The sequence below is a fragment of the Dromiciops gliroides genome, chromosome 1 (assembly GCF_019393635.1).
Source record: "Dromiciops gliroides isolate mDroGli1 chromosome 1, mDroGli1.pri, whole genome shotgun sequence".
NCBI classification, from domain to species: Eukaryota; Metazoa; Chordata; class Mammalia; order Microbiotheria; family Microbiotheriidae; genus Dromiciops; species Dromiciops gliroides.
The window spans coordinates 48954715-48981091 of NC_057861.1; the positions used below are offsets into that span (position 1 = coordinate 48954715).

The following is a 26377-nucleotide window of genomic DNA, read 5'->3' on the forward strand; positions in this document are numbered from 1 at the left end:
GTTGGGAGTTCTGGGGTGCAGACTAGGAGAGCCTTTTGGAGGCACGCCTCTCCCCTGACCAGCTGGGGGGCGAGGACCGGCTGTAGCTAACCGAAGTCTCCGCTTCCATCACCAACGGAGAGAGGGGGCAAGGACTAGTGGGAAGGGGACGTGGGTCTATTGGCTGTAGGAGCTGGGAATTGCTTAGTCCCAGCGCTACAGGGGGTGGGGCACCCTGTCCCAGAGCAGGCCGAGAAAATGGGGGCCGGGAAAGGGGGACTGCGGTACCCCTCAACTCAGTCCCCTTCCCCCTCCCGCGGCTGCGCGCTGAGGCTGCCGCGCTGCTCAGCATGACATCATCCTGCTCTGGGGGCCTTCCGGGAGGGGGGCGAGCCGGGTAGGGTAGGAGCGGCCGGCAGGCTGGGGAGGTGAGTGGGGGGAGAGGAGGGAGCCAAGGGGAGCGGAGCCCTGGAGGCGCACTAGGGCTCAGGCGGCCCGGCCATGAGCAGCCGGGCAGGCCCGGGCCCCGGCCCCGGCGCCCCATCTTCTCCCCCGCCCGCCTCCCCGGCCACCCCGAGGCCCGGGTCCGAGGCCGGGACTGACGAGCCCGACGCTCCCACCACTTTCTGTAAGCTACTGCCCAGGATGTCCCCGTGGAAGTTCGCGGGCCCCGCCGCTTTTCTCAGCCGCAGCCCGTCCAGCGCGGGCAAGGAGCTGGCCCCAGCGCCGGCCACCAAGGGCGGCGGCCTGGAGGAGGCGGCCGCGCCGGGGGCCGGGGCTGGGCCCGGCCTGGCCGCGGTGCTGGGCGCCTGCGAACCAGTTTGCGCCAGCCCTTGCTCCTTACAACTGGTGAGCCGCTGCCGAGGAGCGGCCGGGGTCCGCCAGGCCGGTGCTGCGGCCGGGGCGCGGGGGGTCGGGTCCGGGGCGCGACCACCGCAGGCCGGCGACGAGTGGAGTCGCAAGGGCAGTTTTATCCACAAGCCCCCGCAGGGCTGGCTGCACCCGGACGACAGGGTCCTGGGGCCTGGGGTCTCCTACATCGTGCGGGTGAGTGCGGCTGCCCCCGCCCTCCTCTTCCCCTCTCCCAGGACACCCCAGACTTGCGACCGGCTCCCCAAACCCTAAGCGTGAATCCCTAGAATCACGAGGAGTCTGCGAACCGTCAGAACTGAATGAGACCTTGGAGGGCATCTAGTACAACTCGCGTTTAAAAAAACAGAAACAAAAACAAACCACAAATGAAGAAACTGAGGCCCATAGAAGGTTGAGGGCCGGGTTATTTACAAGCCTACCTGCTCAGTCCAGCTCTACCCTCTCCCAGGGTCCCCGGAAGGCTCTCCCTTTGCCCTTCTCCCTTCCCCTCCCTTCGGTCCTCTCCCACGGTCTGACCCTCAGAGGGAAACCTCACTTATCCCCAAGTTCCCACGGTGTCACGTGGAAGGAGAGGACACACTCTAGTGTGTGGGTTAGATGCTCTTTTGATTTCCCTTTCCTACAGGTATTCTCTCCTCCTAATCCTAGTTAGGCCTGGAAAGGGGGAAAGTCAGAAGGGTGTGGCCTCAAATCAGTCTCAAGGGTCATTTCAGATCCCCCTCCGCCTGCAGAAATACCCCCATCAGGTCAGAGTGACTGACTGAAGGTGAGAGATGGGGCTAACATAGTAAAGACTCTTAGAATCTATGTATGGTGGAATGTTAGAAGCTTCCATCACCCCTCTCCCTGAGTTCAACTTCTTTTCTCTGGCAGTCTTCATAAGTGATTTGGGATTCTCCCAGCATGCTTTTCTCCCACCTACCTCCCTTTAACTTCAATTTAGTAAATATTTATTATGTATCTGCTATATGCTAGGCACTGAGTAGATGAAAACAAAACATGAACAGTGTCTTCCCTCAAGAAGCTAGTTCAGAGTCCTGTAACAAGCTGCATGCTAGATGCTCTCTCCCCAGCAGCTTCTGAAAAGCTTCATTTCTGGGCTCCCAGCTCATCATGGAAGGGCAGAACCTGGAAATGGGAACCCTTGGTTCTTTGTTTGGTCATAATGATGGTGACTGGTGAGAATCTTGGCTCCTAAACTCTCTCAGTGTGGCTTGGTAAACTCAGCCTTTGCAAATAGGTCAGGCCATAACCCACATCCCTTCGGTTCTTTGTGATCTGATTTCCTCTTCCCCACAACACCTAGTTAAGTTTCTCTTATTTTATCAGACGGGGAAGTTGAGTCCCAGAGAATGGAAGTGACTGGCTGGGTATCAGAGTTGGAGCTAGGACTCAAAGCCCGGTTTCCTGATTCCCAGCCTGGGGCTTTCCCCTGGAGTGAGGTTTTTTGATCCTGGGGGATTAGGAAGCTCTTTTGTTTACTGTTGGGGTTGGGAGAAGGAATGTGGATATTGGAGAAGGAAAAGAGGGTAAGGAAGGGGAGCCTGGGGGGATCTTTCCCCTTACCTAACCCCAGTCTGTCATGATGGCAAACCAGCTAGTCCAAGGGCTGAGCAGGTTTTTAATCACATCTTGCAGGCTCCTCATTTCATCCTTAATTAATTTAGAGTCAGAGCCCCTGGGCACTGCTCCCTTCCCAGATGAATTATAGGATGTGTGGGATCCTGGGCCAAAGTCTAACTGGATTGAAAGGGAAAGCCACTGTGCCTTAACCCTTTCTGGCCCTGGGGTGTTTTTTCTGAAGAACCTTGAGACAGTCCACAGTCCCTCATGTTTCTGGGGGAGAATTCAGAGTCCTAGATACAAGGAATGTTGGAGCTTCTTCGAAGGCCCTTATGACATAGAATATCAAAGCTGAGGAGTTCTTTTGTTGTTGTTCAGTTGTATCATTCTCTGTGACCCCATTTGGGTTTTTTTTTTTTTTTTGGCAAAGAGATACTGGAGTGGTTTGCCATTTCCTTCTCCAGCTCCTCTTACAGATGTGGAGACTGAGGCAGAGTTAAGTGACTTGCCCAGGGTCACACAGCTAGTGAGTGTCTGAGGCCAAATTTGGACTAAGGAAGAAGCCTTCCTGACTCCATGCCACTGTACTACCTAGCTGTTGGGGTGGGTGTCTTTAGAACATAGTATATCATTGTGTAGAAGAAACCTTAGAACATAGAATGTCAGAACTGGGAGGCAATTTAGAAGATGGAATTTCAGGGGCAGCTAGGTGGCCCAGTGGATAGAGCACCAGCCCTGTTCAAATTTAGCCTCAAACACTTGATACTTACTAGCTGTGTGACCCTTGGCAAGTCACTTAACCCCAACTGCCTCACCAAAAAAAAAAAAAAAAAAGAAGATGGAATTTCAGAGCTTGAAAGAGACTTCTGGTAAATCAATCCATTAATCAATCAACAAATATTAATTAAATGTTCACCATGTACCAAGTCCTGTGCTAAGGGCTGGGGATACAAAGACAAATTTGAAATAGTCCTTGTCCTCAAGAAGCTTACATTCTAATGAGAGAGACGACATGTAGGGGTACATGCATCTGCAAATCAAATACAAGGCAGTTTTGGAGAGGGAAGCAGTAGCACCCCAGGGTGGGGAGGGGAAGGACGAGGGATAGGGAATAGCCTCCTATGGAAGGTGTTACTTGAACTGAGTTGAACTGAAGGAAACTCGTGATTCCGAGAGGTGAAGGTGTGGCCTGAGAGTATTCCAGGCATGGTGGCACAACTAGTGCAAAGGCAGGGAGATGGGAGATGGGGCATAGTGGGAAAGCTGAGGCCCTGTAAAGGAAAGGGACTTACTCAAAGTCACAACTAGACAGGGGTAGAGTCAGGATTAGAAGCCAGGTCTTCCTAGTGCTCTGTCTTCCCCAGGGCAGGGGATTTTGTTGGCTGAATAGTAGGGCTTGTCTTCTACTGCTTAACTGAATATTAATTAATTAATTAGTTGATATGAATAAAACATTTATTAAGTACATACTAGGTACCTTAGTCTGGGGATACAGAGATGAACAATTACACCATCAGCAGTGACAGCCATGAAGGAGCTCACAGCCCAACAGTGGGATAAGAAATGCTTACAAATAACAATGATACAGATTAGAAAAAATGATGAACTGCATAGTCAGTCGGTGCTAATCATTGGGGTTCCAAAGAAAGGCAAAAGTACTGTCCCTGCTCTCAAGGAGGCAGGGGGAGACAACATGTAAATAACTAGAAACTTACAAAATGTGGACAGAGTTGATAGAAGATAAAATGGGAGGGGAAGGCACTAGCAGCTAGGGGGGATAGGGAAAGACCCTGCAGAAGATGGGATATGAACTAACTCTCCAAGGAAGCCAGGGAAGCTAAGAGGGGGAGGTGAGGAGGGAGAGCATTCCAGGCATGCGGCACAGCCAGTACAAAGGTGTGGAGGTGGGAGATGGAATGTCGTGTGTAAGTAGAGAAAGAAGGCCAGGGTAGCTGGATCAAAGAGTACTAAGAAGGGAGTAAAGTGTAAGAAGACTGGGGGGTAGAAAGAGGCTAGGTTATGAAGAACTTTAAAAGTCAAAGAGAAGGGGCAGCTAGGTGGCGAAGTGGATAGAGTACTGGCTTGAGTCAGGAGGACCTGAGTTCAAATCCAGTCTCAGACACTTGACACTTACTAGTTGTGTGATCCTGAGCAAGTCACTTAACCCCATTGCCTCACCCCCCCCAAAAAAAGCCAAAGAGAAGCTTTTATATTTGATCCTGGAAGTCACAGGGGGTGGTTGGTTTTGTTTTTTGTTTTTGTGGATCCTGGAAGTCATAGGGAGCCACTGGAGTTTATTGGGTAGAGAGGTAACCTAGTCTGATTTGCATTTTTGGAAGATCAGGTTGATGGCCCTGTGAAGAATGGACTGGAGAGAGTCCATCTCTCTAGGGAGAGATCTGAGGCAGGGAGACCCACCATCAGGCTATTGCAACAGTCTGGATGTGAGATGATGAGTTAGAGGTATGGCAGTGTCAGAGGACAGAAGGGGTGGTATGTGAGGGATGTTATGGAGGAAAACTGACAGATTTTAGCAAACGTGTGTGAGAGAGTTAGGAGTTGAGGATCATACCAAGATTGAGAACTTGGGTGACTGAGAGGTTGGTAGTGCCTTCCACAGTGCAAGGAAGTTTGGAAGAGGGAAGAGGTGAGTTTTGGTTGTTGTTTTGTTTCGCAGGGGGAGTAAAGACAATGAGTTTTGTTTTGGACGTGGTGAATTTGAGGTACCTATAGGATCTCCAGTTCAAGATGTGAGACTGCCGCTCAGGAGAGAGACTGCAACTGGATCTATAGATCCTGAAATTGTCTGCATCATTGCACCTATGGAAACTGATGAGATCACCAAACAAGATAGTAGAGAAGAAGAAGAGGGCCCAGGACAGAGCCTTGGGAGACACTCACAGTTAGGATGAAGATTCAACAAAGGAGACTGAGAAGGAGTAGTCAGAGAAGTTGGAGGAGAACAAGGACAGACTAGAGCCACAAAACCCCAGAGAGGATTGAGAATCTAGGAGGAGATGGGGAGGTTGGAGGGATCAGATCCAGAATTGAAGGGGAAGGGATATGAGCTGGACTTAGATTTTTTGCAGCCTGAAATGAGGAGGGGAGTGTCCCTTCAAGGTATGAAAGATGGAATGAGCAAACCCCCAAGGCTGAAGACATTGTGACAAGATTTGGGATTAAGTAGAGTTCATCTTTTCAAGCATCCACTAATGCTTGGTTCCACCAGCCCATCCAAAAGCCCAGGCTCTTGGAGTTAACGCTTTCTCTTACTCTTATCTCCCTCAGTACATGGGCTGCATAGAAGTACTACGCTCCATGAGGTCCCTGGATTTTAACACCCGAACCCAGGTTACCCGGTGAGTGGTGGGGTTCTTCTCTCTCCCGGAAGCAGGATGGGGGTGGGGCTGGCTGAGCAGACAGACAGACTCATTGTATAAAGTCATAGACTGAAGCCAAAAGTCAGAAAGGGCCATTTGTGCCTGGAGGACCCATAGTCATGACAATAATCCCTTATATTTGTACAATATTTCAGATTACCCAGCACTTGACAGTGTACTAAGTTTGTTACCATTTACAAAGCCTTTTATAGTCTAGAGAGCACTTTACAGCTTATGAGGCATTTTTCCCATCCATTATCTCATTTGATCCTCACAGCAGTCCCGTGGAGACAGAGCTAGGATTATTGTTGTGACTTAAACATGGGGAAATTGAGTCTCAGAGAGGAGGGAGAGGATCATGCAGCTCTTCAGGGGCAGAGTAGAATGTGAGTGTCCTGAATTCTCCTTGTGGAAGAAGCATTGAATTATTTTTAGAGCTACAAGGGGCCCCAGAACTGAGGATGTCAGAGCTGGAAGAACCTTTAGAACATAGAATATGGATTGTGCAGGATGCCAAAGGACTTTGGAGCCCATCTACTCCAATCTCCTGTTGACAGATTGTCTAAAGAGGGGAAGTTACACAGGGATGGAATTCAAATTCTGGGTCTCCTGACCCTCAGGCCAGAGGGTGGATGGATACCACTTGTTCCCAAATGGGTGCTGTCTGGTTGTACAAACTTCAACCATATCTGATGATTATTACCCAGGTAACCCCTGGGAAAGTCACATCCTTCTTGAATCTCTCTGTTTCCTGAGGAGGTTGGACCTAATGGCTTCTGAGATCATTTTTTAGCTCTATGATTTAAGATCTACGATCCTATGCTTGTGCTCGCTCTCTCTCTCTGTCTCTCCCTCACCCTTCCTCCCTCCTCCTCCATCTTTCTCTTTCTCTCCCTTTGTCTCTCTCTCTCCCTCCCCCTCCCTCCCTCCTCCTCCTTCTCTCTCTCTCTCTCTCTCTCTCCCCCTCTCTTGCTCTCTCTCCCTCCCCCTCTCTTTCCCTCTCCCTCCCTCTTTCCCCATCCCTCCCTCCTTGTCTCTCTTTCCCTCCTTCTGCTCCCTCTTTCCTTCATTCCCCCTCTGCCTTCCCCCCACCCCCACCATCCTCCTCCCCCTGCCCCCAGCACACCCAGGCAGAAAGAGCTCCTCACCCAAAGACCTGCTACAGGCAGAGAGGGGAAGAGGGCAGAAGTGATGAGGAGGGGGAAGAGGCAGAGAAGGGCAGGGGTAAAGAGAGGTCAGAATACTGCAGATCAAAGGTGAGAAGAGTGGAAGGGGATTGAGAAACTCCCTATTGTAGCAGGAAAAGGAGGACCTGGGCTCAGATCAATAGCTGTGACACAGACTTGGAGAGGGTGGAGCCGAAGGGGGAGGGGTGCTTCTATTATTTCTCATCTTTTTTTTTTTTTTTTTTAGTGAGGCATTTGGGGTTAAGTGACTTGCCCAGGGTCACACAGCTAGTAAGTGTTAAGTGTCTGAGGCCGGATTTGAACTCAGGTCCTCCTGACTCCAGGGCCGGTGCTCTATCCACTGCACCACCTAGCTGCCCCATTTCTCATCTTTTTTGATATGAAACAGGGAGATGTGGTACCGGGGGAGAGGGAGAGAGCCAGAAGGGTTGGTAGGAGTGCCACTGGAGCTGGCGAGGTCAGCCAAGGGAGTATCCCCTGGGAATGAAGGAAGCCTGATCCTGAGGCTCTTCCTATAAAGGGATAGTCTCTGTCAGACACGAGGCCCCTCTCCCTTCTTTCTGCTCCAGCCCACAGCGGTCTTGGTTGCCATTTTGGTGAAGACGTCCTCCCACTGGGCCCATATCCCCTCAATGACCCACCCATCATCTTCACTGAGACTCTTTCCCCCTCATGGAGTCACCTTTCCTTTCATCAAGCTCTATCCTTCTCACTGAGCTTCCCAGTGTCCACTGAGTCCAACTTAGACCAGATAAAACAAGCCCTACCTTAGCAAACCCCACCAGTGTCTTTCCTTATGATTTCAGGTAAGGGGAAAGCCACCACCTCTCAAGGAAGCCCGTTTCATGCCTGGTTAGTCTGAATTGTTAGGAGGTGTCCCCTTACACTTATCCCAAATCCACCTCTCTGCCACATGCCTCCCGTCACTTCTGGTTGTGCCCTCTCAGACCAAAAGGAGCAAATCTAATCCTTCTACACGAGAGCCTTTCAAATATGTGAATTTCCTAACCCAGCCACTGCCTAAGGCTTAGAGTCCAAAGGGACCTCTGGTGGGCTTCTAGTCCAACCCCTTCATTTTACAGTTAAAGAAATGGAGGTGACTTGCCCAAGGTCACAGCGTTAATGGTAAGTGTTGGAAGTGAGATTTGAACTTGGGATCTCTGACTCTAGAGCTGGTACCCTTCCCAGTGAACCACCCAGCCCCACCCCCCACCTCCTGTAACATGCTAGATTGTTGTGCGGAAAGGGCTTTGTTAAAAACTTAAAACACTAAAGAAATGTGGAAGAATTGGAAGTTAGCATCATCATCGGTGACTCCCCCTCAATTTAAACCTAGAACCTTCCCAGCTGCACAGCTCTGCTGGGGTAACTTTTCCCCTGCCAAGGGTTCTCAAGTCCTGACCTCCTCCCTGAGCTGCCCTCCATCTCTCTCACATGAGGATGCTGTCTGCCCACAGGGAGGCGATCAATAGGCTTTATGAAGCAGTGCCTGGTGTCCGAGGTGCCTGGAAGAAAAAGGTGGGTGAAACTTCAGGGAAAAGCAGTCTCTGTTGTGGGAGGATAGGAGCTGAGGAAGTTATGGTGTCTAGATAGCAAAAATAAGGAGTCGGCTACTACATGGGTCCTGGGAGTGAGGGGCTGAGGGAGAGAGAATTAGTGCCTTGAAGATATGGGTTCCTTTCCTCCACAGCTGGAGGAGAATGCAATGACTAGTAGGGAGGGTTTGGATGAGAATCTGTGTTAGCTTTCTCAACATGGAAAATTTCCAATTCAACCCTAGAACCCTAAACCTCCAACTTGTTCTTCATCTCAATACCTAGAACCCCACACTCAAATCAGGGTGCTTTCCCAACCTCACACCTAGAATCTTGAACCTCAAATCTTGGAACTTTCCCCAAACTCATAGCTAGAACCCCAGTCTCATGCCTGGACCTTTCTCCAAAACTCACGCTGAGAACCAAAGTATCAAACCTATATCCTCTTCTAGCCTTATACCTAGAATCTCCATCCTCAAACCTGATCTTTCTACAACCTCTCACAGTGAACTCAGATGTAAACCTGGATCCTTTCCCAATCTCACACCTACAGCCCCAGCTTCAGAACTGGACCCTTCCCCAACTTCATACCTAGAATCCCCAGTCTCACCCCCTAGAACTTCCTAAAACCTCACACCTAGAACTGACACTACAATTACTAGCTACAAATCACTTCCCCTCTCTGACCTTCAGTTTCCTAATCTGTATAGATTCAGGTACAACCTACCTTGCAAGGCTGTTGTAAAGAAAGTCCTTTGCAAACCCTAAAACACTATGGAAATCTGAATTGTTATTAATAACTCCCCTCCAACCCAAGCCTAGAATCCATCTAACAGCCTCAAACCTTAGTCTCTTCCACACCTAGAATTGTTCCAGGAGGTACAAGCCTGGACATCCCCTGTGTCTGGAGCTAAATCTTTACCTTAAAACTGAGAATTGCTCTTGAACTTGAAACCTAGTACCTCCCAGAAACCCAGATGCTTCCCCATCCTAAAAGCTAAATCTTGTTCCAATCTTTAAATTGAATCTCTGAGCATCAATCCTTTTATTTTTCTTTTTAAAAAAGTTTTGGGGGCGGCTAGGTGGCGCAGTGGATAAAGCACCGGCCCTGGATTCAGGAGTTCCTGAGTTCAAATCCGGCCTCAGACACTTGACACTTACTAGCTGTGTGACCCTGGGCAAGTCACTTAACCCCATTGCCCCGTGTAAAAAAAAAAAAAAAAGTTTTGCTGGTATTCATGCCTTCTGTTTGAAATCACAATTATTTCTAGATCTCTCTGTCTCTGTCTGTCTGTCTGTCTGTCTCTCACACACATACACACAAGCCTATGGTAACAAAGAAAAACATTTGTTCAAAACCCATTAGCCCAGTGACTGGTCTGACTGTATAGCACCTTCTTCAGTCATAACCTCTCAATCATCCCTTCCTCTCATCCCTTCTCTAAAGTCAGATTAATAATGATAGTTATTCCCCATGGCTTTATTTTTGTGCCCTTTCTATTCACATCACTATAGTCATTGTACCTATCATTCTCTCGGTTCTACTTGATTTACTCTGCATCAGTTTACACAAATTTTCCCATGTTTTTCCAGACTCCTCTGATTTGTCTTTTCTTACAGTGCAATAACATTCCATTACATTCATGTACTACAGCGCTTTGTGCTATTTCTCTCTCTTTCTCTCTCTCTCTCTCTCTCTCTCTCTCTCTCTCTCTCTCTCTCTCTCTCTCTCTCTCTTTTGGTGAGGCAATTAGGGTTAAGTGACTTGTCCAGGGTCACACAGCTAGTAAGTGTCAAGTGTCTGAGGCCGGATTTGAACTCAGGTCCTCCTGACTCCAGGGCCGGTGCTCTATCCACTGTGCCACCTAGTTGCCCCTGTGCTATTTCTCCAATCAATTGGCACTCACTCTGTTTCCAGTTTTTGGCTACCCCAAAACCCAGCCATGTGCCTCCCATCTCTTATCAGAGAGGTGGTGAGATACAAATGCTGAATGAGGCAATGTTGTCAGGTGCGGTTGGCACATTGGTTGGTTTCGCATAACTACTTTTTGGATACAAGGGAGGCTTCTGTTGGACGTGAGGAGTTATTTGGAAATGGCATTAATGTAAAAAAGCATCACTAAAACTTTTTAATACCATTTAAAAATGCTTCTATGAATAGTTTGGCACATATGAGGTCTTTTGTTCTAAATTCTGAATTGTTTTCCAAAATGCATCCACCCTTTTTCCAAAAAAGAAAGGAAGAAAGAGAATGAGAGAAAAAAGAAACAGAGGAAGAAAGAAAGAAAGAGATACAATAATAGCATTTATATAGTATATTCATTTGCCAACATATGCTTTATATATGTTATCTCATTTGATCCTTACAATGATCCCGTGAGGTCAATGCTATTGTTTCCATTTTTTGTTCAGTCATTTTTCAGCCATGTCTGACCCTTTGTGGCCCCCATTTGGTGTTTTTGTGGCAGAGGTACTGAAGTGGTTTGCCATTTCCTTCTCCAGCTCATTTGACAGATGAGGAAACTGAGGCAAACAGGATTAAGTGACTTTCCCAGGGTCATTTAGCTAGTAAGTGTCAGAGGACAGATTTGAACTCAGGAAGATGAGTCTTCCTGACTCCAGGCCCAGTAATCTATCTACTGAGCCACCTACCTGTCCCTTCCAGGGAAGCTAGGTGGCACAGTGGATAGAGCACTGGGAGGAACTGAGTTTAAATATGACCTCAGACATTTACTAGCTGTGTGACCCTGGGCAAGTCACTTAACCCCAATTGCTTTAAACATCTGGGGCCATTTCCAATCGTCCTGATATCTATCTTGCCACTGGACCCAGATGGCTCTGGAGGAAAGAATGAGGCTGGTGATCTTGCAGAGCCCTCTCTCACTTAAATCTAATTCACTGCAAGTCAATGACATCACCCCTATGTCATGGTTCTCTTTGAGAATGAAGGATAAACAATAACAAGCTGTTCCTTCCTCCATTTTACAGATGAGAAAACTGAGGATGAAAAGGTTAAGTGACTTGCCCAGGGTCACACAGCTAGTCAATATCTGAGGCAGGATTCAAACTCAGGTCTTTCAGATTCCCACTCTGATACCCTACCTACTAGATCACTTAGCTAATGCCTTTTGTTTGTTTGTTTTGTTTTTTTTGCGGGGCAATGAGGATTAAGTGACTTGCCCAGAGTCACACAGCTAGTAAGTGTCAAGTGTCAGAGGCAGGATTTGAACTCAGGTATTCCTGAATCCAGGGCCAATGCTTTATCCACTGTGCTACCTAGCTGCCCCCCACCTTTTGTTTTTTTTTGGGGGGGCAGGGCAATTGGGTCACACAGCTAGTAAGTGTCCAGGGTCACACAGCTAGTAAGTGTCAAGTGTCTGAGGCCGGATTTGAACTCAGGTACTCCTGAATCCAGGGCCAGTGCTCTATCCACTGTGCCACCTAGCTGCCCCCCGCTTTTTGTTTTTATATCACATTATTTTCCAAACATATCTTTCCTTGCTTCCCTACCCAGTGAGCCATCTGTTGTAACAAAGTTAAAAAAACAACAACAACCCACAATCCAGAAAACCAATGGACCCACAGATACACGCAACATTACACATCCAAAGCCCCCTCCCTCTCCAGCTGAAGGATCGAGTCAGTGCAAGTTATTTTTTCTCCAGGACTGAGCTTGTTCATTAAAATCACACAGTATTCAGTGTTCTATCGATCTTTCTTCCATCGTAGCCACTGTATACGTCATCTTCCTAGCTCTCCTTCCTTCACTTTGCCTCAATTCATATAAGTCTTCTTATCCTTCTCTCATTTCTCTGCATTCATCATTTCTTAGGTCACATGAATAGGACATCCCATGCATGAACCACAGGTGATTTGTCATTCTCCAAATGACAGGCAACGGCTACATTTCCAGTTCTTTGTTACCCACAAAAAGTGGCGCTAGGGCTATTTGGACATATATAAGGATCACCTTCCTGTCTTTGACTTCCTTGGGGGATATGTCTAGCAGTGGGATCTCTGGGTCAAAGGGTAAAGACAGTTTCATGATTTTTTTTTTGCCTGATTCCAATTTGTTTTCCAGAATGCAACCTCTTCCCCTTCCTGACCCTACCCCTTTGTTTTCTTTCTAAACTTAGTCTTTCCTGTGGGTTAGATCTGACTGTACACCCTGGTCATTTCCTGAATGTTCCGATCTCACACTCTGGCCCAGCCAGAGTTTGAGCCTAACTGAAAGGGTATCATTTCCCTTCTCCTACAGGCCCCCAACAAAGCCCTGTTCTCCATCCTTGGGAAGAGCAACCTCCGTTTTGCTGGTATGAGCATTACAATCAACATCTCCATTGATGGACTCAACCTTATGGTGCCTACCACTCGCCAGGTAAGCAGCATCTCTGGCACCACCCTCCGACCCTCCCATACTGACCCACTCCATCTTCATTTCTTGTCCTTGGCCTCTAGAACAGGGGTAGGGTACCAAGCTGGGTCAGACCCACCTGCTTCCTCCTGACTCACCTGTGGGCCTAGGAATTCTCTTCTTCTTTCATGATGGTTGATGACTCCTGCTGGTGGAGAGCACAGAATAGGGTGTTGTGTCTGTTTCTACATGTATGTGTGAATGAATGAATGAATGAATGAATATGTGTGTATATGTATGAATGAATGAAAGCACTCATGTGCTAGGCAAACATTTATTACCATTAATTATTTATTAATGTTAAGTAATATTATTTATTATGAATAGAAGTAGGGACTAGACCTGTGACTTTATTAGTTTTTCCTTCATTCTTTTTTTGTTTGTTTGTTTTTTGGTTGGGCAATGAGGGTTAAGTGACTTGCCCAAGGTCACGCAGCTGGTAAGTGTCAAGTGTCTGAAGTTGGATTTGAACTCAGGTCCTCCTGACTCCAGGGCTGGTGCTCTATCCACTGTACCACCTAGCTGCCCCCTGCAACTTTATTAGTAAAGGGAACTCTGAGGTACTTTGGGGGGGTATATGTGAGAAAATCAGGGTTAAGTGACTTGCCCAGGGTCACACAGCTGTCTGAGGCCACATTTGAACTCAGATCCTCCTGATTCCAGGGCCCATATGCTATCCACTGTGCTACCTAGCTGCTCCTAATTTGTAGTCTTAAAAGAGCAATGATGAGGGGCAAGGGGACTTTTCTTGGGTCACAGAGCCAGCGTTTGCATCAGGGACAGGACATGATCCCAGGACTTCCTGGATTTAAGACCAGCTCTAGCTCCCCTGTGCCCCATGCCTCTCAGAAAGATGTGAAAAGATGACTGTAAATGTGTGGATGTGAGCATGTACACACCTCTCTGTGTGTCTTTGAGTGTCTCACTTTGTCAACAAGTCTGAGTGTGTATCCCAACTCTTCCAGAAACACACACTGTGCCTTTGATCTTTCTCTTCTCTTCTGGGTGGGTGGGTGGATGGGGGAAATGGAGGTCAGCAGCTGTTTTCCTGTCTACGAAAGGAAGGCATTGGGTTCCATGATCTTTAAGGTCCCTCACAATTGTGACACCCCTTGACCTGTCTCTGAGTATTTCTGTATACATGAGGACTTGTATCACTTGGGACAGGTCAGATCATAGGCTTCCCACCTGGGTTTCCTGGAAGGTTTGGGGCCTGGGAGAAGCTGAAAATAATAGCCAGAGGTGGCTCAGGCTAGTTGGCCTACCACCTGGTACTCGGAACATAGTGTGTGCTGAATAAATGTTTGTTGAACTAGATCAAATCAGGAACTTTTTTTCCCATGAGGCAGCTAGGTGGGGTAGGAGGACATAGAGTGCTGGGTTTGGAGTCAGCTTGAATTGTAACTAGACACTAGCTGTGGAACCCTGGACAAATCACTTAAACTTTCCTCATCTGCAAAATGGGTATAAAAAGTCTCTACCTCCCAGGGTCATTGTGAGGATCAAATGAGATCACATATATTTGTAAAATACTTTATAAACCTTAAAGTGCTATATAAATTATCATAATCATCTTCTTCTTCTTCATTATCCTCAGGGTCCTCAGCAAGGGCAGGAGCAGATTTTGTTCTAGGAGGGCAGAAACTGCCTCTGAGCCTTGGTCTGGGGAGGGGATAAGGAAGGTGAGGAGAGGGGAGGCAGGTAAGGTGAGGCAGAGACAAAGGCCAGTGAGGAAGAAGATCCCAAGACAAGCACAATTGAACCCTGGGGTCCAACTGGAAGTGCAAATATAAGTAAATGCAGATTTGATGCAGCGGGGCATACACATTAGTCTGGAAGGGGTCCTTCTGGCCAGTTCTCCCAAGCACTGCCTGATGTGACCCTTCACAGCTCTACCACATGTTTTTGCATGTGAGTGCATGCATGTCTCAGGGTCCCTGCACTGGAGCAGGGAGGGAGATCAGCCTGAGGCAGAGGAATAATGAACTTGCAGCACAGTGCCAAGCCCAAGCGTCAGACAAGGCAGACAGTATTCCAGATGATGCTTGGAGGGGTCCTTTTGGGCTGATATCTCGGACCTCTGGCTCCTTCCCGGATTCCTGGTCTCCCCTGTCCAGGGAAGAGGGTCCCTAGCCTGTCCAAGGTCCACCCCAGGCTTTGCCCCTTGGGCTTAGCTCCCTGCTTCATAGTAACCCATCTCTGCCTCTCTGCCCGGGACAGATCATCGCTAACCATCACATGCAGTCCATCTCCTTCGCCTCCGGTGGCGACACGGTAAGCCCTACCAGTGAGGGAGGGGGGGAGTTGGGAGCCTTCCTCTTGGGGGGCAGCTCCCCCCAATCTTCTCTTCCCTTCCTTTCCTACCCTGCTCTCTCCCCCAAGTCAGGTTCTTTCCCACCTGATCCTCTCTTCCTGCCTCCCATCCCTACCACCACAATCACTGCCTCCTCTAGCTTCTGCATCCAGCTGGACCCCTTGTTGCCAGGCAACCACCTCACCAGCTTCCCCCTACCACTGGCCCAAGCCATTGCCTTTGCTCTCTGCCAATTATGTTCATCTGACACCCCTCTCCAAACCCCGTGCCCTGTGGACCAGCCTCAGAATCCCAGGTTCCAGGGTCTGGGGTGGGGTGGGGGCCAGGAGAAGGTCTGGGCTGTCCTCTCACTCTAGTGTCCCCCCATCTCTCTGCAGGACATGACGGATTATGTGGCTTATGTGGCAAAGGATCCCATTAACCAGAGAGGTAAGACAACTCTCGGCCAGGGCAAAGGGGAGAATGGGGCATCTGGGGCTGGGGGGTGGTTGGGGATCCCCCCTGAGCTTTTGAGAAAGCAGAGAACTTTCCTGGGAGAGCTGAAGGGAGGTATTAAGGAGAAGAGGTGGGGATTTGAGGCTCCTGGGGGTTCCCACTTCATGTGACATGCTCTCTGGCCTCCCTGTCCCCCCTTCTCCCTTTTTCCACAGCCTGTCACATTCTGGAATGCTGTGAAGGATTGGCTCAGAGTGTCATCAGCACCGTAGGCCAGGCCTTTGAGCTCCGTTTCAAACAGTATCTCTACAGTCCCCCAAAAGTGGCCATTCCCCCCGAAAGGTAAAGGGGTCCTCATCCCCAGCCCCGGTCTGCCCTCACCTTCCCCGCAGGATGAGGCAGATGTTCTGCAGGGGAAGATGCCCCAGATGGGAAGTCAGAAGACCCAGGTGTGAGTCCCAGATCTGCCTTGGTGAGGTAGTGAGTTCCCCATTCCTGGAAGTCACCTAGGGCCATGCTGCTGGTTGTGGAGGATGTCCTAAAGAGAATTCTTATTGACACATGGATTGAATGATATTCCCTGGGGAGTCCCTTCCAGATCTGAGATCCTGTGGTTCCAAGTCCTTACTCTTCCCTGGGCATCAGTTTCCCTCCCTGTACAATGATGTGGTTAGGGGGAGGCTAGGTGGCGCAGTGGATAAAGCACCGGCCCTGGATTCAGGAGTACCTGAGTTCAAATCCGGCCTCAGACACTTGACACTTACTACCTGTGTGACCCTGGGCAAGTCACTTAACCCCCATTGCCCTGCAAAAAAAGAAAAAACAAAAAAGCAAAAAACAAACAAACAAACAAACAAAAAACCCCAATGATGTGGTTGGACTCAGTGATCCATAAGGCCCCCTTGCCCGAGGTAACCTCTTGCACCAATTCCTCTTCTATACGGGGATTTTTGGGTACCTTCTGTGTACTAGTACCATAGTGGGGGACAGGGAAGGAAGCATGGAATGGTGGTGTCAGCGTCAGAGGCCTTGGGTTCAGATCCTGTCTGATGCTTATGTGTGCAAGCCACTTATTCTTTCATTTTCCTCTGTAAGATGAGGGTTGAGTGCAGTGGATGAGGCACCGGCCCTGGATTCAGGAGGACCTGAGTTCAGATCCGGTCTCAAACACTTGACACTTACTGGCCGTGTGACCCTGGGTAAGTCACTTAACCCTCATTGCCCCACAAAAAGCCCCCCAAAATCCCAAACAAACAAACAAAAAAGATGAGGTTTGAATGGGACAACTTCTGGGCTCCCTTTCAGCTCTGGGTTTCTGATCCTAACCCTTCATGCATGGCTGCTAGAGTCACACTGCCTCTTGGTTGAAAGGGACTTTAAAGGGCATTAAGTCCCATCTGTCCCTGAACAGGGATCCCCACTGCAGAATCCCCAAACAAGCAGCATTCTTCTTTTTGAGGGGCAGGGCAATGAGGGTTAAGTGACTTGTCCAGGGTCACACAGCTAGTAAGTGTCAAGTGTCTGAGTCTGGATTTGAACTCAGGTCCTCCTGAATCCAGGGCCAGCACTTTATCCACTGTGTCACCTAGCTGCTCCCAAGCGGCATTCTTCTTGAAGACCTTAAGAGATGGGGAGCTCACTCATCATGCGGGCAGCCCAGTCTCTTTCTAGATATTTGTCCCTTACTTTGAATTGAAATCTGCCTCCCTGTGTCATCCTCCTGTTGGTCTCAGTTCTGTCCTGGGGCGGGGGCGGGGGTGGGGGGGATGAGGAAGTATGCTCTTCTGCTGGCATTGTGGTGATGCTAGGTTCCAGAGCTACTACAACCACCCACCAGTTCCACGGCCCCCTAGTGAGGGCAGCAGGGCACAGTGGGTGTAGCACACTCTGAAGAGCACGTTCTCCCCCAGCTGTTGGGAGGGAAGGATCCTAGCGGCCAGACCTCTGATACCCCAAGATGTCCTGGCCCCCTTGAAATCGCAGAGGATTTCAAGGGAGCTTGCCCTGCCACCCGCATCCCACCTTATCACTTCCTCTTTGTTTCTGTGGCCCAGGATGATGGGGAATGAGGAATCAGCCTGGGGTGAGGAAGAGGATGCCACGGAGCATGACTATTATAACAGCATCCCTGGGAAGGAGCCGCCCCTGGGTGGTCTGGTGGACTCCCGGCTCTGGGTACCCAGCTATGTCCACACCCAGCCACCTAGCTCTGGGGCCTTCAGCCAGGTCAGCCTCTGCCTGTCTTTGCAGGGAATCTTGGGCCCCTGGGAAGGGAGCTGCCATACAGGGTGTCCTCCCACAGGGCCAGGGGCTCCAAAGACCCTCTCTATCTCTGTGGTGGGTAATAGGACTTCCTAGGTTCTGTCCCTCAGCATCCCAATGGGATGACAAGAGAAAATGAAGGCAGGGGAGGGGGGATCATGCTCACCCCCCTTCCCCACCCCCCACCCCTGCATGGATGATCAGGGCCTAGGGGGAGATATAGAAGGTGGAAGGATATTGTCCTTGCCTTGGGAAGCTACCCATTGGAAGGAGAGATACGGTTCCTGCCCTTGGGGAATTTCCACTCTGAGGAAGAGTTGAAGGCATCAAAAGCAGCAAGAAATCTGTCTGTGGTTGTAGCTGGAAGGCCAGGCTGGGGGGGCTGGAGGGGGTGGGGAGAGGGGGAGGAAGGGAATGCTGATGGCCACTTTTGTTTCTTAGCTTGGATCACCTGCCCGGAGAGAGCAACGAGGTCAGGCTGGCCTGCACTGGGACCTGGGCCTCCCTGGTATGAATCTGTGAGAGCAGAGTCGGATCCTGATGGGCTGCGTGCCTCTATTAGTTAGCCTATGGCGGCCCTTCTCACACCCACCTCTGCTGGCAGCCTGCCCCCCAACCTCTCTGAGACACACTTTGGGCTCACTATCCCCTACCCTTCCCTCTTGCTTTATACCCACCTTCTTCCCTCCTTCTTTCCTTCCTTCCTTCCTTCCCTCCCTCCCTCCCTTCCTTCCTTTCTTCTTCTATTTTCTAGTCAAATCAACATTTATTAAGGTTTTACTACACCCAGGGGCCTGTGTTCAGTTCTAGGGATACAAAATGAAAATAACATTTCCTGCTCTCATGAAACTTACAATCGGATGGGGGTGTGGTAAGAAATGCTGTACACAGATAAATGTAGTGCAACATATAATTTGATAAGCACCAAGAGTCAGACAGACAATGCTCTCTAGGCAAATTTGAGGAAGGAGAGAGGACTCTCAGATGGGGGGGGCGGATAGAATTTGTGGAGGATTTACAAGAGGTAACACCTGACCTGGTACTTGATGGAAAAGAAGAATTTCTGCTTTCAGATGGGACTGGGGAGGGAGATTAGGGAACAGAAGATTGGACAGTTTGTAGAATACTCGATACTGAAAAGGGAGGTTTTGTGGGGCCTTGAATAGCAAGCTAAGAACTGTTCTCTCTACAGCACTGGCTTCAAAGTCTGAGGGTCTGGATTCCAATGCTGTCTCTATCCTTGTGGCCTTCAGCAAGTTATTTGGCCTTTCTATAAAAGAGGGGGTTGGCATAGATGGGCCACCACAGTCCCTTTTGGCTCTAAATCTATGATGCCTACCCCCTTTCCTTTTTCTCCTTCTGCCATTCCCCAAAATTCAGAAGGATAATTATAACCCAATGCTGGTCCAATTATCCAGGGGAATTAGGGGGCTAGCCCAGTCCGCCTCTCCTGATTATTCCTCCTGCCTTCACCCACCAAACTTGATCTTTCTCGTTGTGCCCCTCATCCCTTCTGCCTCTCCCTGGCTGGCCTGGCTCTGCTAAGCCCCTCTGCATCCCCCTTTCTCAGGCCAGCCCTGTGATGACGGCTACCTGCAGGCAGACAGCCGGCCCCTAGGCTCCCGGGACTACGAGGAACACATGTATGTGAACACGCAGAACTTGGAGAGCTGGGAGACAGAGCCTGCTGCCCCAGAGGAGAGCCCCAAGAAGGACCTTTTTGATATGAGTATGATGGGAAGAGGAAGGGAGACATCACCTCAGAGAGCTCCTGATCCCAAGGGTCAATATGGCCTCCGCCCGGGGGGGGGGGGGGGGGAGAGGGCCCTCCAGTCAAATGGGGAGGCACAGCCCCTCCCCTCAAAGAACTCCCAGTAGGAAGGAGATTCCCAACTGGTCTCCAAGGGCCTTTGTTGTGAGAAGGACACAGAGCCTCTGCTCTCAGGGAGCCCCTGGCTTGCAGGGGATGATGGTCAGCTCCTGTGCTCAGGGATCTTTAGGGCTGGGAAGGAAGATGCGATGGCTGGTACGCCGCCTGGTCTGATGGGAGGAATGTTGAGCTAAAAGCAGAGGGTCCGGACTTAAATCCTGGTTCTGTCACTATTAGCTGAGTGACTTTGGGCAGGTTCTGCCCTTTTTCTGGGTCTCTCTTTTTTTTTTTTTTTGCGGGGCAAAGAGGGTTAAGTGACTTGCCCAGGGTCACACAGCTAGTAAGTGTCAAGTGTCTGAAGCCAGATTTCAACTCAGGTACTCCAGAATCCAGGGCCAGTGCTTTATCCACTGTGCCATCTAGTTGCCCCCTCTTTTTCCTTCTTGATAAAATGAGAGGAGGTCTATGGCCATACCACCCTGAATGCGCCCGATCTCGTCTGATAAAATGAGAGCAGGCACCTAAAGGAAGCATAAGGCCCTTTAGTTTGACATAGTCAAGTGCCCTGGGCTGAGGGAGAGGCAAATCTGCAAAGTCCTTCTCTCATCCACTCTCCCATTTGTGTCTCCAAAAATCCCATGAGGGAAATGAGCCAAGATTACCCATTCCCATTTCATAGATGAGCAAATTGAGCCCCCCAAGGGGGGAGGACCTCGCCTAGGCCCACAGCAGGTCTCTTGGGATTGCAGGGCCCTTTGAAGATGCTCTGAAGTTGCACGAGTGCACGGTGTCCAGCAGCGGCCCCGTCCCCATCGAGGACCAGTGGCCCAGCCCACCCACTCGCCGGGCTCCCATTGCCCCAACAGAGGAGCAGCTACGCCGAGAGCCCTGGTACCATGGCAAGATGAGCCGGCGGGCAGCAGAGAAGCTGCTCAGGGCAGATGGGGACTTCCTGGTACGGGACAGTGTCACAAACCCTGGACAGTATGTTCTCACAGGCATGCACGGTGGACAGCCCAAACACCTGCTCCTGGTGGACCCTGAGGGCGTGGTAAGGAGGCTGGGAGAGACTAGCATCCACAGACACCAGAGCTGGGGGGGGGGTGGTGGTGGTGGTGGTATAGAACATGATTCCTTAGAGAAGGAAGGGACTGGAAACTAGCTAAAAGAGACCAGGGAGATCATTCAAACATCAGCAAGCATTTATTAAGCAACTACTGTGTGTCAGGTACTTTCCTAGACACTGGAGATACAAAGAGAGAAAAGAAATAGTCCTTGGCCTCAAGAAGAGAGAGGGAGAAGAGGAGGTGAGAGGAAGAGGGAGGGAGAGAGAGAGGGAGAGAGGAAGAAAAAGAGAGGGAAAGAGAGAAGGGAAGAGAGAGAAAGGGAGAGAGGAAGAGAAAGGGAGGGAAAGAGAGAAGGGAAGAGAAAGGGAGAAAGAGGGAGAGAGAGAAGGGAAGAGAGAGGGAGAAAGAAGGAGGGAAGGAGAAAAAGGAAGGAAGAGAGAGGGGGAAGGGAGGGAGAGAGAGAGAGGGAAGAGAGAAATATAGAGAAAAGCATAGAGATCAATGGTTAGAGAGAGATAGGGACGGAAAGGCACAAAGAGACAGATAGAGAAAAAGCATCTATCCCAAAGAACACAGATCCCATCAGACAACACACATACATAGGAGTATATTCACAATAAATCTGTGATGACTTCCTGGGAACGGGCAGGGTGGAAGGGAGGGAGGGGGGCCGGAAGAAGACTAGATGACCTTTGAAATTCTTTCCATCTCTGAAATTCTGTGGGAGGGGCCTTAGAACACAGGATGTCTCATCTGGATGGGGCCTTAGAATAAAGACAGTCAGAGGTGGGAGAGATCTTACATACTGTCCTGTCCAAATGGAGAAAATGTGACCCAGAGAGGGGGCAGACTCACCCATGATCACACAGTGAGTCAACGGTAGAAGAGAGATGAGAAGTGCCGCCTCCTGGCTTGGCCCACCTGCCCACATTCCTTCCAGGGCGCTTTCAGATCTTGCTGGGTCTGGACAGATAGATGCACCTGGTGCCCTAGTAATGGGCCATATCTCCTACTGTCTGCTCTGATTGGTTGGGTGTCCAGCTGACACTGTGGCCTGAAGGGGTGCAGTGTCTGAACGGGCGTGGGGGTGTTTGTCTTGGGAGGAGGAAGAGGAATTGTCCAAATTTCCTAATACAAGAAAGAAAAGGGGGTTTCCTTTTGGGATGCCCAAGGCTGGACCAATCACTCTCTCTCTCTCTTCCAGGTTCTCCCCTCTGCCTGCCCCAGCCCCCAACCAGGGTTTCCTTTCCTCTCCCTGATTGCTTTTCTCTGTGCTGCAGGTAAGGACCAAGGATGTGCTGTTTGAGAGCATCAGCCACCTTATTGATTACCATCTGCAGAATGGGCAGCCCATCCTGGCCGCTGAGAGTGAACTGCACCTGCGTGATGTGGTGAAGCGAGAATCCTGACCCGGCCTGGGGGTGTGTCCCAGGGAGAGGGTGCTGTCTGCTTTCCAGGGTCTCTGGCACCGGGCTGTCTAAAGAGGGATAAAGAGGCCAGACTCCAAGTGTCCTTTCCCCTCGCCCATTCCTCACATCATAGAATGTAGAACATAAAATAGTAGAGATGGGAGGGCTCTTCAAACACAGAATGTCTGAGCTGGGAGGGCCTTTAGAACACAGAACATTAGAGCAGGGAGGGCCCTTAGAACACACACTCTCCGAGCCCTAATGCTAACCTATGTAGGGGGGCAGAAGCCACGTGATCCTACCCTCCCTGGCCCTCACTTTGTTTGTACAATGAAGGGGCTGGACTGAGAGGTCCCTGAGGCTCCTCCCAGCTCTGACAGCATGTGTTCTAGGATCTGTTCTAGTGTAGACGTTCTGTGCCCTAGGATCCCTTCTTGTCCTGAAGCGCTATGGGTCCTCTGCTGTCCACATCCCCAGTTCCCAGATGGTTCCCTCTCCATCTGCTGCCTGTCCTCACCCTTATAGGCCCCAGCTTTGGGCTGACCTCTTGCTCTTCTTGGATGTCTATGTCTCTGCCCAGCACTGAGCCTGGAGTTGCTGCCAACACTGCTCACCTTCTGAGTGAAGGACTGGCTGCTTCTTCTCCCCAGGGCCGAGGGGGATGGGCCAATCTGGGTCTCTGGGAGCCCCAGCCCCCCTTCCCTGCCTTCATTCACCTGGCGTGAATGTGTTCATACCAAAGATGAAACTTTTTCTGACTTTTTTTTTAAACAAACAAATAATAATAACACAATGATGGATGACTTCCAAGCTGGTAACCTCATTGTCAAATGGGTTGGGGCTCCATAGGGATGTAGAAATGATGCTGCCCACTTCTTGACTGGAGCCTGCTGTAAAATGCAGGTGCAAAGTTCCTGGGTGGGGGGTAGGGAGATCAGGTTAAGGTGCTTGGAGATCCTCAATCTGGGTCGGGGTGGGGTCAGAGCAAGAGCAGAGCAAGATGAGGATTGACAGAGAAGAACGATAGGACCCTAGATCTCCACCAAACCAATCCCTTCTCTTCCCCCCTTCCCTCCCCCACCACTCAAGAACACTGATGTAGGAGCTTTGACAATCTCTTCGGCTTATTAGGGGAAAGGAAGCCATAGAATATCATAGAACCTAGAGCTGGAATGGCCGCTAGTTAGGAGCTGACCTGAAGGCCCCATGATGCATGGAAAGGAAACTTGGCACTGGGGAGGTGGGGCTCAGGGCCTTCTGTTCCTCCATCTTCATCACTCCCAATCTTCTTCACAGGCCCGGTTAACTCATTCAAGGTTCAGGTACCAGAGGACTCAGGGATGCAGGTGGGAAGGCCTCCTGACACGGACAACTCTAGGCTCTTTCATTTCAGAAGAGCCCTCAGGGGTCATTCAGTATAGCCCCCCCTTCCCTGTGAGGGCTAAATTTAATATATGGAGAGTTGAGTGGCTCACCGTAATATTGGGGTCCTAATCAGTCAGCCAAATTCCAGTAATCTTACCACACCCCCCATTTGGCTGATGGGTAATAAACAATACTCAGAGAGAAAAAGGGATTTACCTTGGGTCACAGAGCAAGTTGGCAGCAAAACAGGGCAGGAGAAAGTGGGATGGATTGGCTGGGGATTCCAACAATAGCCACTACACACTTCCAACCTCCCCAGTACTCTGGTCAGTGACCTCAAGTCCCTCCCTCCAGTTACTACCCCCCCCCCAGATTTAGCATTCAGAATCTGTTTATAATTAAATCTGGGAGTGACCAAACGACCTGGCCTCATTTACGTTGAGCTACCCAATCCTGAAAGAATCCTCCCCACCCCTTCCATTCCCTTCCCTCCCCAGGACGTGGAGCTGCCAGTCCCAGAGTATGGTAACCCCAGTCCAAGATCTGTCCTTTCTCAACCAACCAGGAGGAAATTTCTCCAGAGGAGGAGGACAAGTGCAGGCTGGGAAGGCCCCAGGACCATGTCTATAGGCCTGGGATTTCACTGGTGTGGGGAACTTCTACCAAGGCAGGCAGGTCCTTTCTCTGCACACTGGTCTCAGAGAGTTGCCAACACCCATGGTGTTAAGCTCAGATCCCTGCCAGCTGAATGCTGACTTAGAAAACGACATGGTAACATTATCTACATTCTATTGTGTTTTAATTTATTTTTGTTAAACATTTCCCAATGACATTTTCATTTGGATTTTGCTGCACTGGGTAGTGTTGTGGGCTGTACCCCTCTGACCTAGAGCACCGAGAGACTGAGCAAGGTTCCTCGGATCACACAGCCAGTATGTCTCAGAGGCACCATTTGAACCCAGGTCTTCTGGGCCCCAAGACTGGCCTTCCCCCCATCTTACTGTGCTATCTCTACTCCTCCAGGCCTCACTGCAGCACTGGGAGGGTAGAGAAGCTAAATGGTTTTTACTTTTTTTTTTTTTGCGGGGCTATGGGGGTTAAGTGACTTGCCCAGGGTCACACAGCTAGTAAGTGTTAAGTGTCTAAGGCCGGATTTGAACTCAGGTCCTCCTGACTCCAGGGCCGGTGCTTTATCCATTGCGCCACCTAGCTGCCCTGCTAAATGGTTTTTATACCCATTTCACAGATGGGGATAACTGAAACTCAAAGAGAGGAAATTTCTTCCTCAAAGTCACAGAATACTGAGCCCATATCTTCTGACTCCCAAGTTCTGGGAGCTTTTCAGCACAATAACTCCCCTGGGGAGATCTTGGCTCAGAGGGCTTCTCTCTCAGGGAAAATTGTCTCTCAAAAATCTCCCCAGGGACAGCTAGGTGGCACAGTGGATAGAGCACCGGCTTTGGATTCAGGAGGACCTGAGTTCAAATCCGGCCTCAGACACTTAACACTTACTAGCTGTGTGACCCTGGGTAAGTCACTTAACCCCAATTGCCTCACCACACCCACCAAAAAAATCTCCCCAGTCAGGATTCATGAGGAATCATCCCTGGGCCTAATTCCTCTCTCAAAGATGCCTTGAATTGTTACCCTGACACTCCCAACTTCTCTCCCTAAGACTGCCCCAATTTCTCCCAAAAAACTTTCCCAACTTCCAAGAGGTGCTAACTTTTCTCCTTGCTGTTGTTCACTTGTGTCTGATTTTTCATGACTCCATGGACCATATAGTACACCAACACTGTCCATGGGGTTTTCTTGTCAAGGATACTGGAGTGGTTCGCCATTTCCTTCTTCAGTAGATTAAGGCAAACAGGTTAAGTGACTCACCCAGGGTCATGAAGCTATTAAGTGTCTGAGGCTAGATTTGAACTCAGGTCCTCTTGACTCCAGGCAGGTGCTCTATCCACTGCGACATACAACTGCCTCAACTTTTCTATTAGACTCCCCCAAATTTGAAGACATTCAAATTTATCTTTCAAAGAAAGGTCCTATTTCTCTTCAGAGACACTCCAACTTTTCTCTCAGATGCCCCAACTTCTCTCTAGGAAACCCCAGAACTCTTACTCCTAGAAGATAGGTCTCAATCCTAGGACATGCCCAGTTGTCTCCCAAAGAGTTCTCCAACTTCTTACCCAACTATTCCAAATTCTCTCCCAATATTACCTCCAACTTTTCTCTTCATTCTATTCCCCTACAAGAGGCAGCCTGGTGTGGTGAATAAAGGACTGGTTATGAAGCCAGAAAGAACTGGGTTCAAATCCTGCCTCTGATAAATATGAGTAATTCACTTAACCTTTCAGTACTCTGGGTCAGAGGTGTCAAACGCACTTTGGTGGGATGTAGCCCACAATACTCTCCTGCAGCCTGAACCAGATTAAAATGTAATTGGGAAATATTTAACAAAATAAATAAAAATATGACAAAACAGAGAACATTATATTTCAAAACTAAGTCAATTCACGGCTGTAGGAATCCTTATGTGTTACTATTTAAGGCTGGCAGCGCTGCCGTAGGTAACTTTCTAAGACAAGCTGCAAAAGAAAGTGCCCACCTGGATTGGTAGAAGGAGTTTTCCTCACCTGAAGAATGAAATCAGCCAGGCCACCCACTTCTCTTCATCCCCAACCCCCACCATCCAAGGCCACCTGGGCCCAGCTGACCTCAGTG

At 49.7% G+C, this 26377-nt stretch overlaps 1 protein-coding gene across 7 annotated transcripts; it reads left to right on the forward strand.

Annotated features, from left to right (window-relative positions):
- Window positions 1–24740, forward strand: SHC2 (SHC adaptor protein 2). Of its 7 annotated transcripts, none has more exons than XM_043976507.1 (13): window positions 1–1026; window positions 5704–5774; window positions 8440–8500; window positions 12776–12895; window positions 15152–15205; window positions 15623–15674; window positions 15896–16022; window positions 17735–17906; window positions 18384–18450; window positions 19513–19671; window positions 20562–20863; window positions 22160–22300; window positions 23585–24740. In XM_043976507.1, the coding sequence occupies exons 1-12, from the start codon at window positions 481–483 to the stop codon at window positions 22286–22288; spliced, it is 1860 nt and encodes a 619-aa protein (XP_043832442.1). In that variant the 5' UTR covers window positions 1–480; the 3' UTR covers window positions 22289–22300; window positions 23585–24740. The 7 variants fall into 7 exon arrangements, with proteins under 7 accessions (XP_043832442.1, XP_043832440.1, XP_043832441.1 ...); XM_043976505.1 differs by lacking the exon at window positions 23585–24740 and adding an exon at window positions 22714–23578; XM_043976506.1 differs by lacking the exon at window positions 23585–24740 and adding an exon at window positions 22814–23578.
- Window positions 24741–26377: the final 1637 nt, after the last annotated feature.

Bases quoted from the DNA above. Each gene is read 5' to 3' on its own strand.
- SHC2 (XM_043976507.1), top strand. From the start codon at position 481: ATGAGCAGCCGGGCAGGCCCGGGCCCCGGCCCCGGCGCCCCATCTTCT. The intron at 1,027-5,703 runs GTGAGTGCGGCT...TATCTCCCTCAG, and splicing joins GGGTCTCCTACATCGTGCGG to TACATGGGCTGCATAGAAGT. The intron at 8,501-12,775 runs GTGGGTGAAACT...CTTCTCCTACAG, and splicing joins GAGGTGCCTGGAAGAAAAAG to GCCCCCAACAAAGCCCTGTT.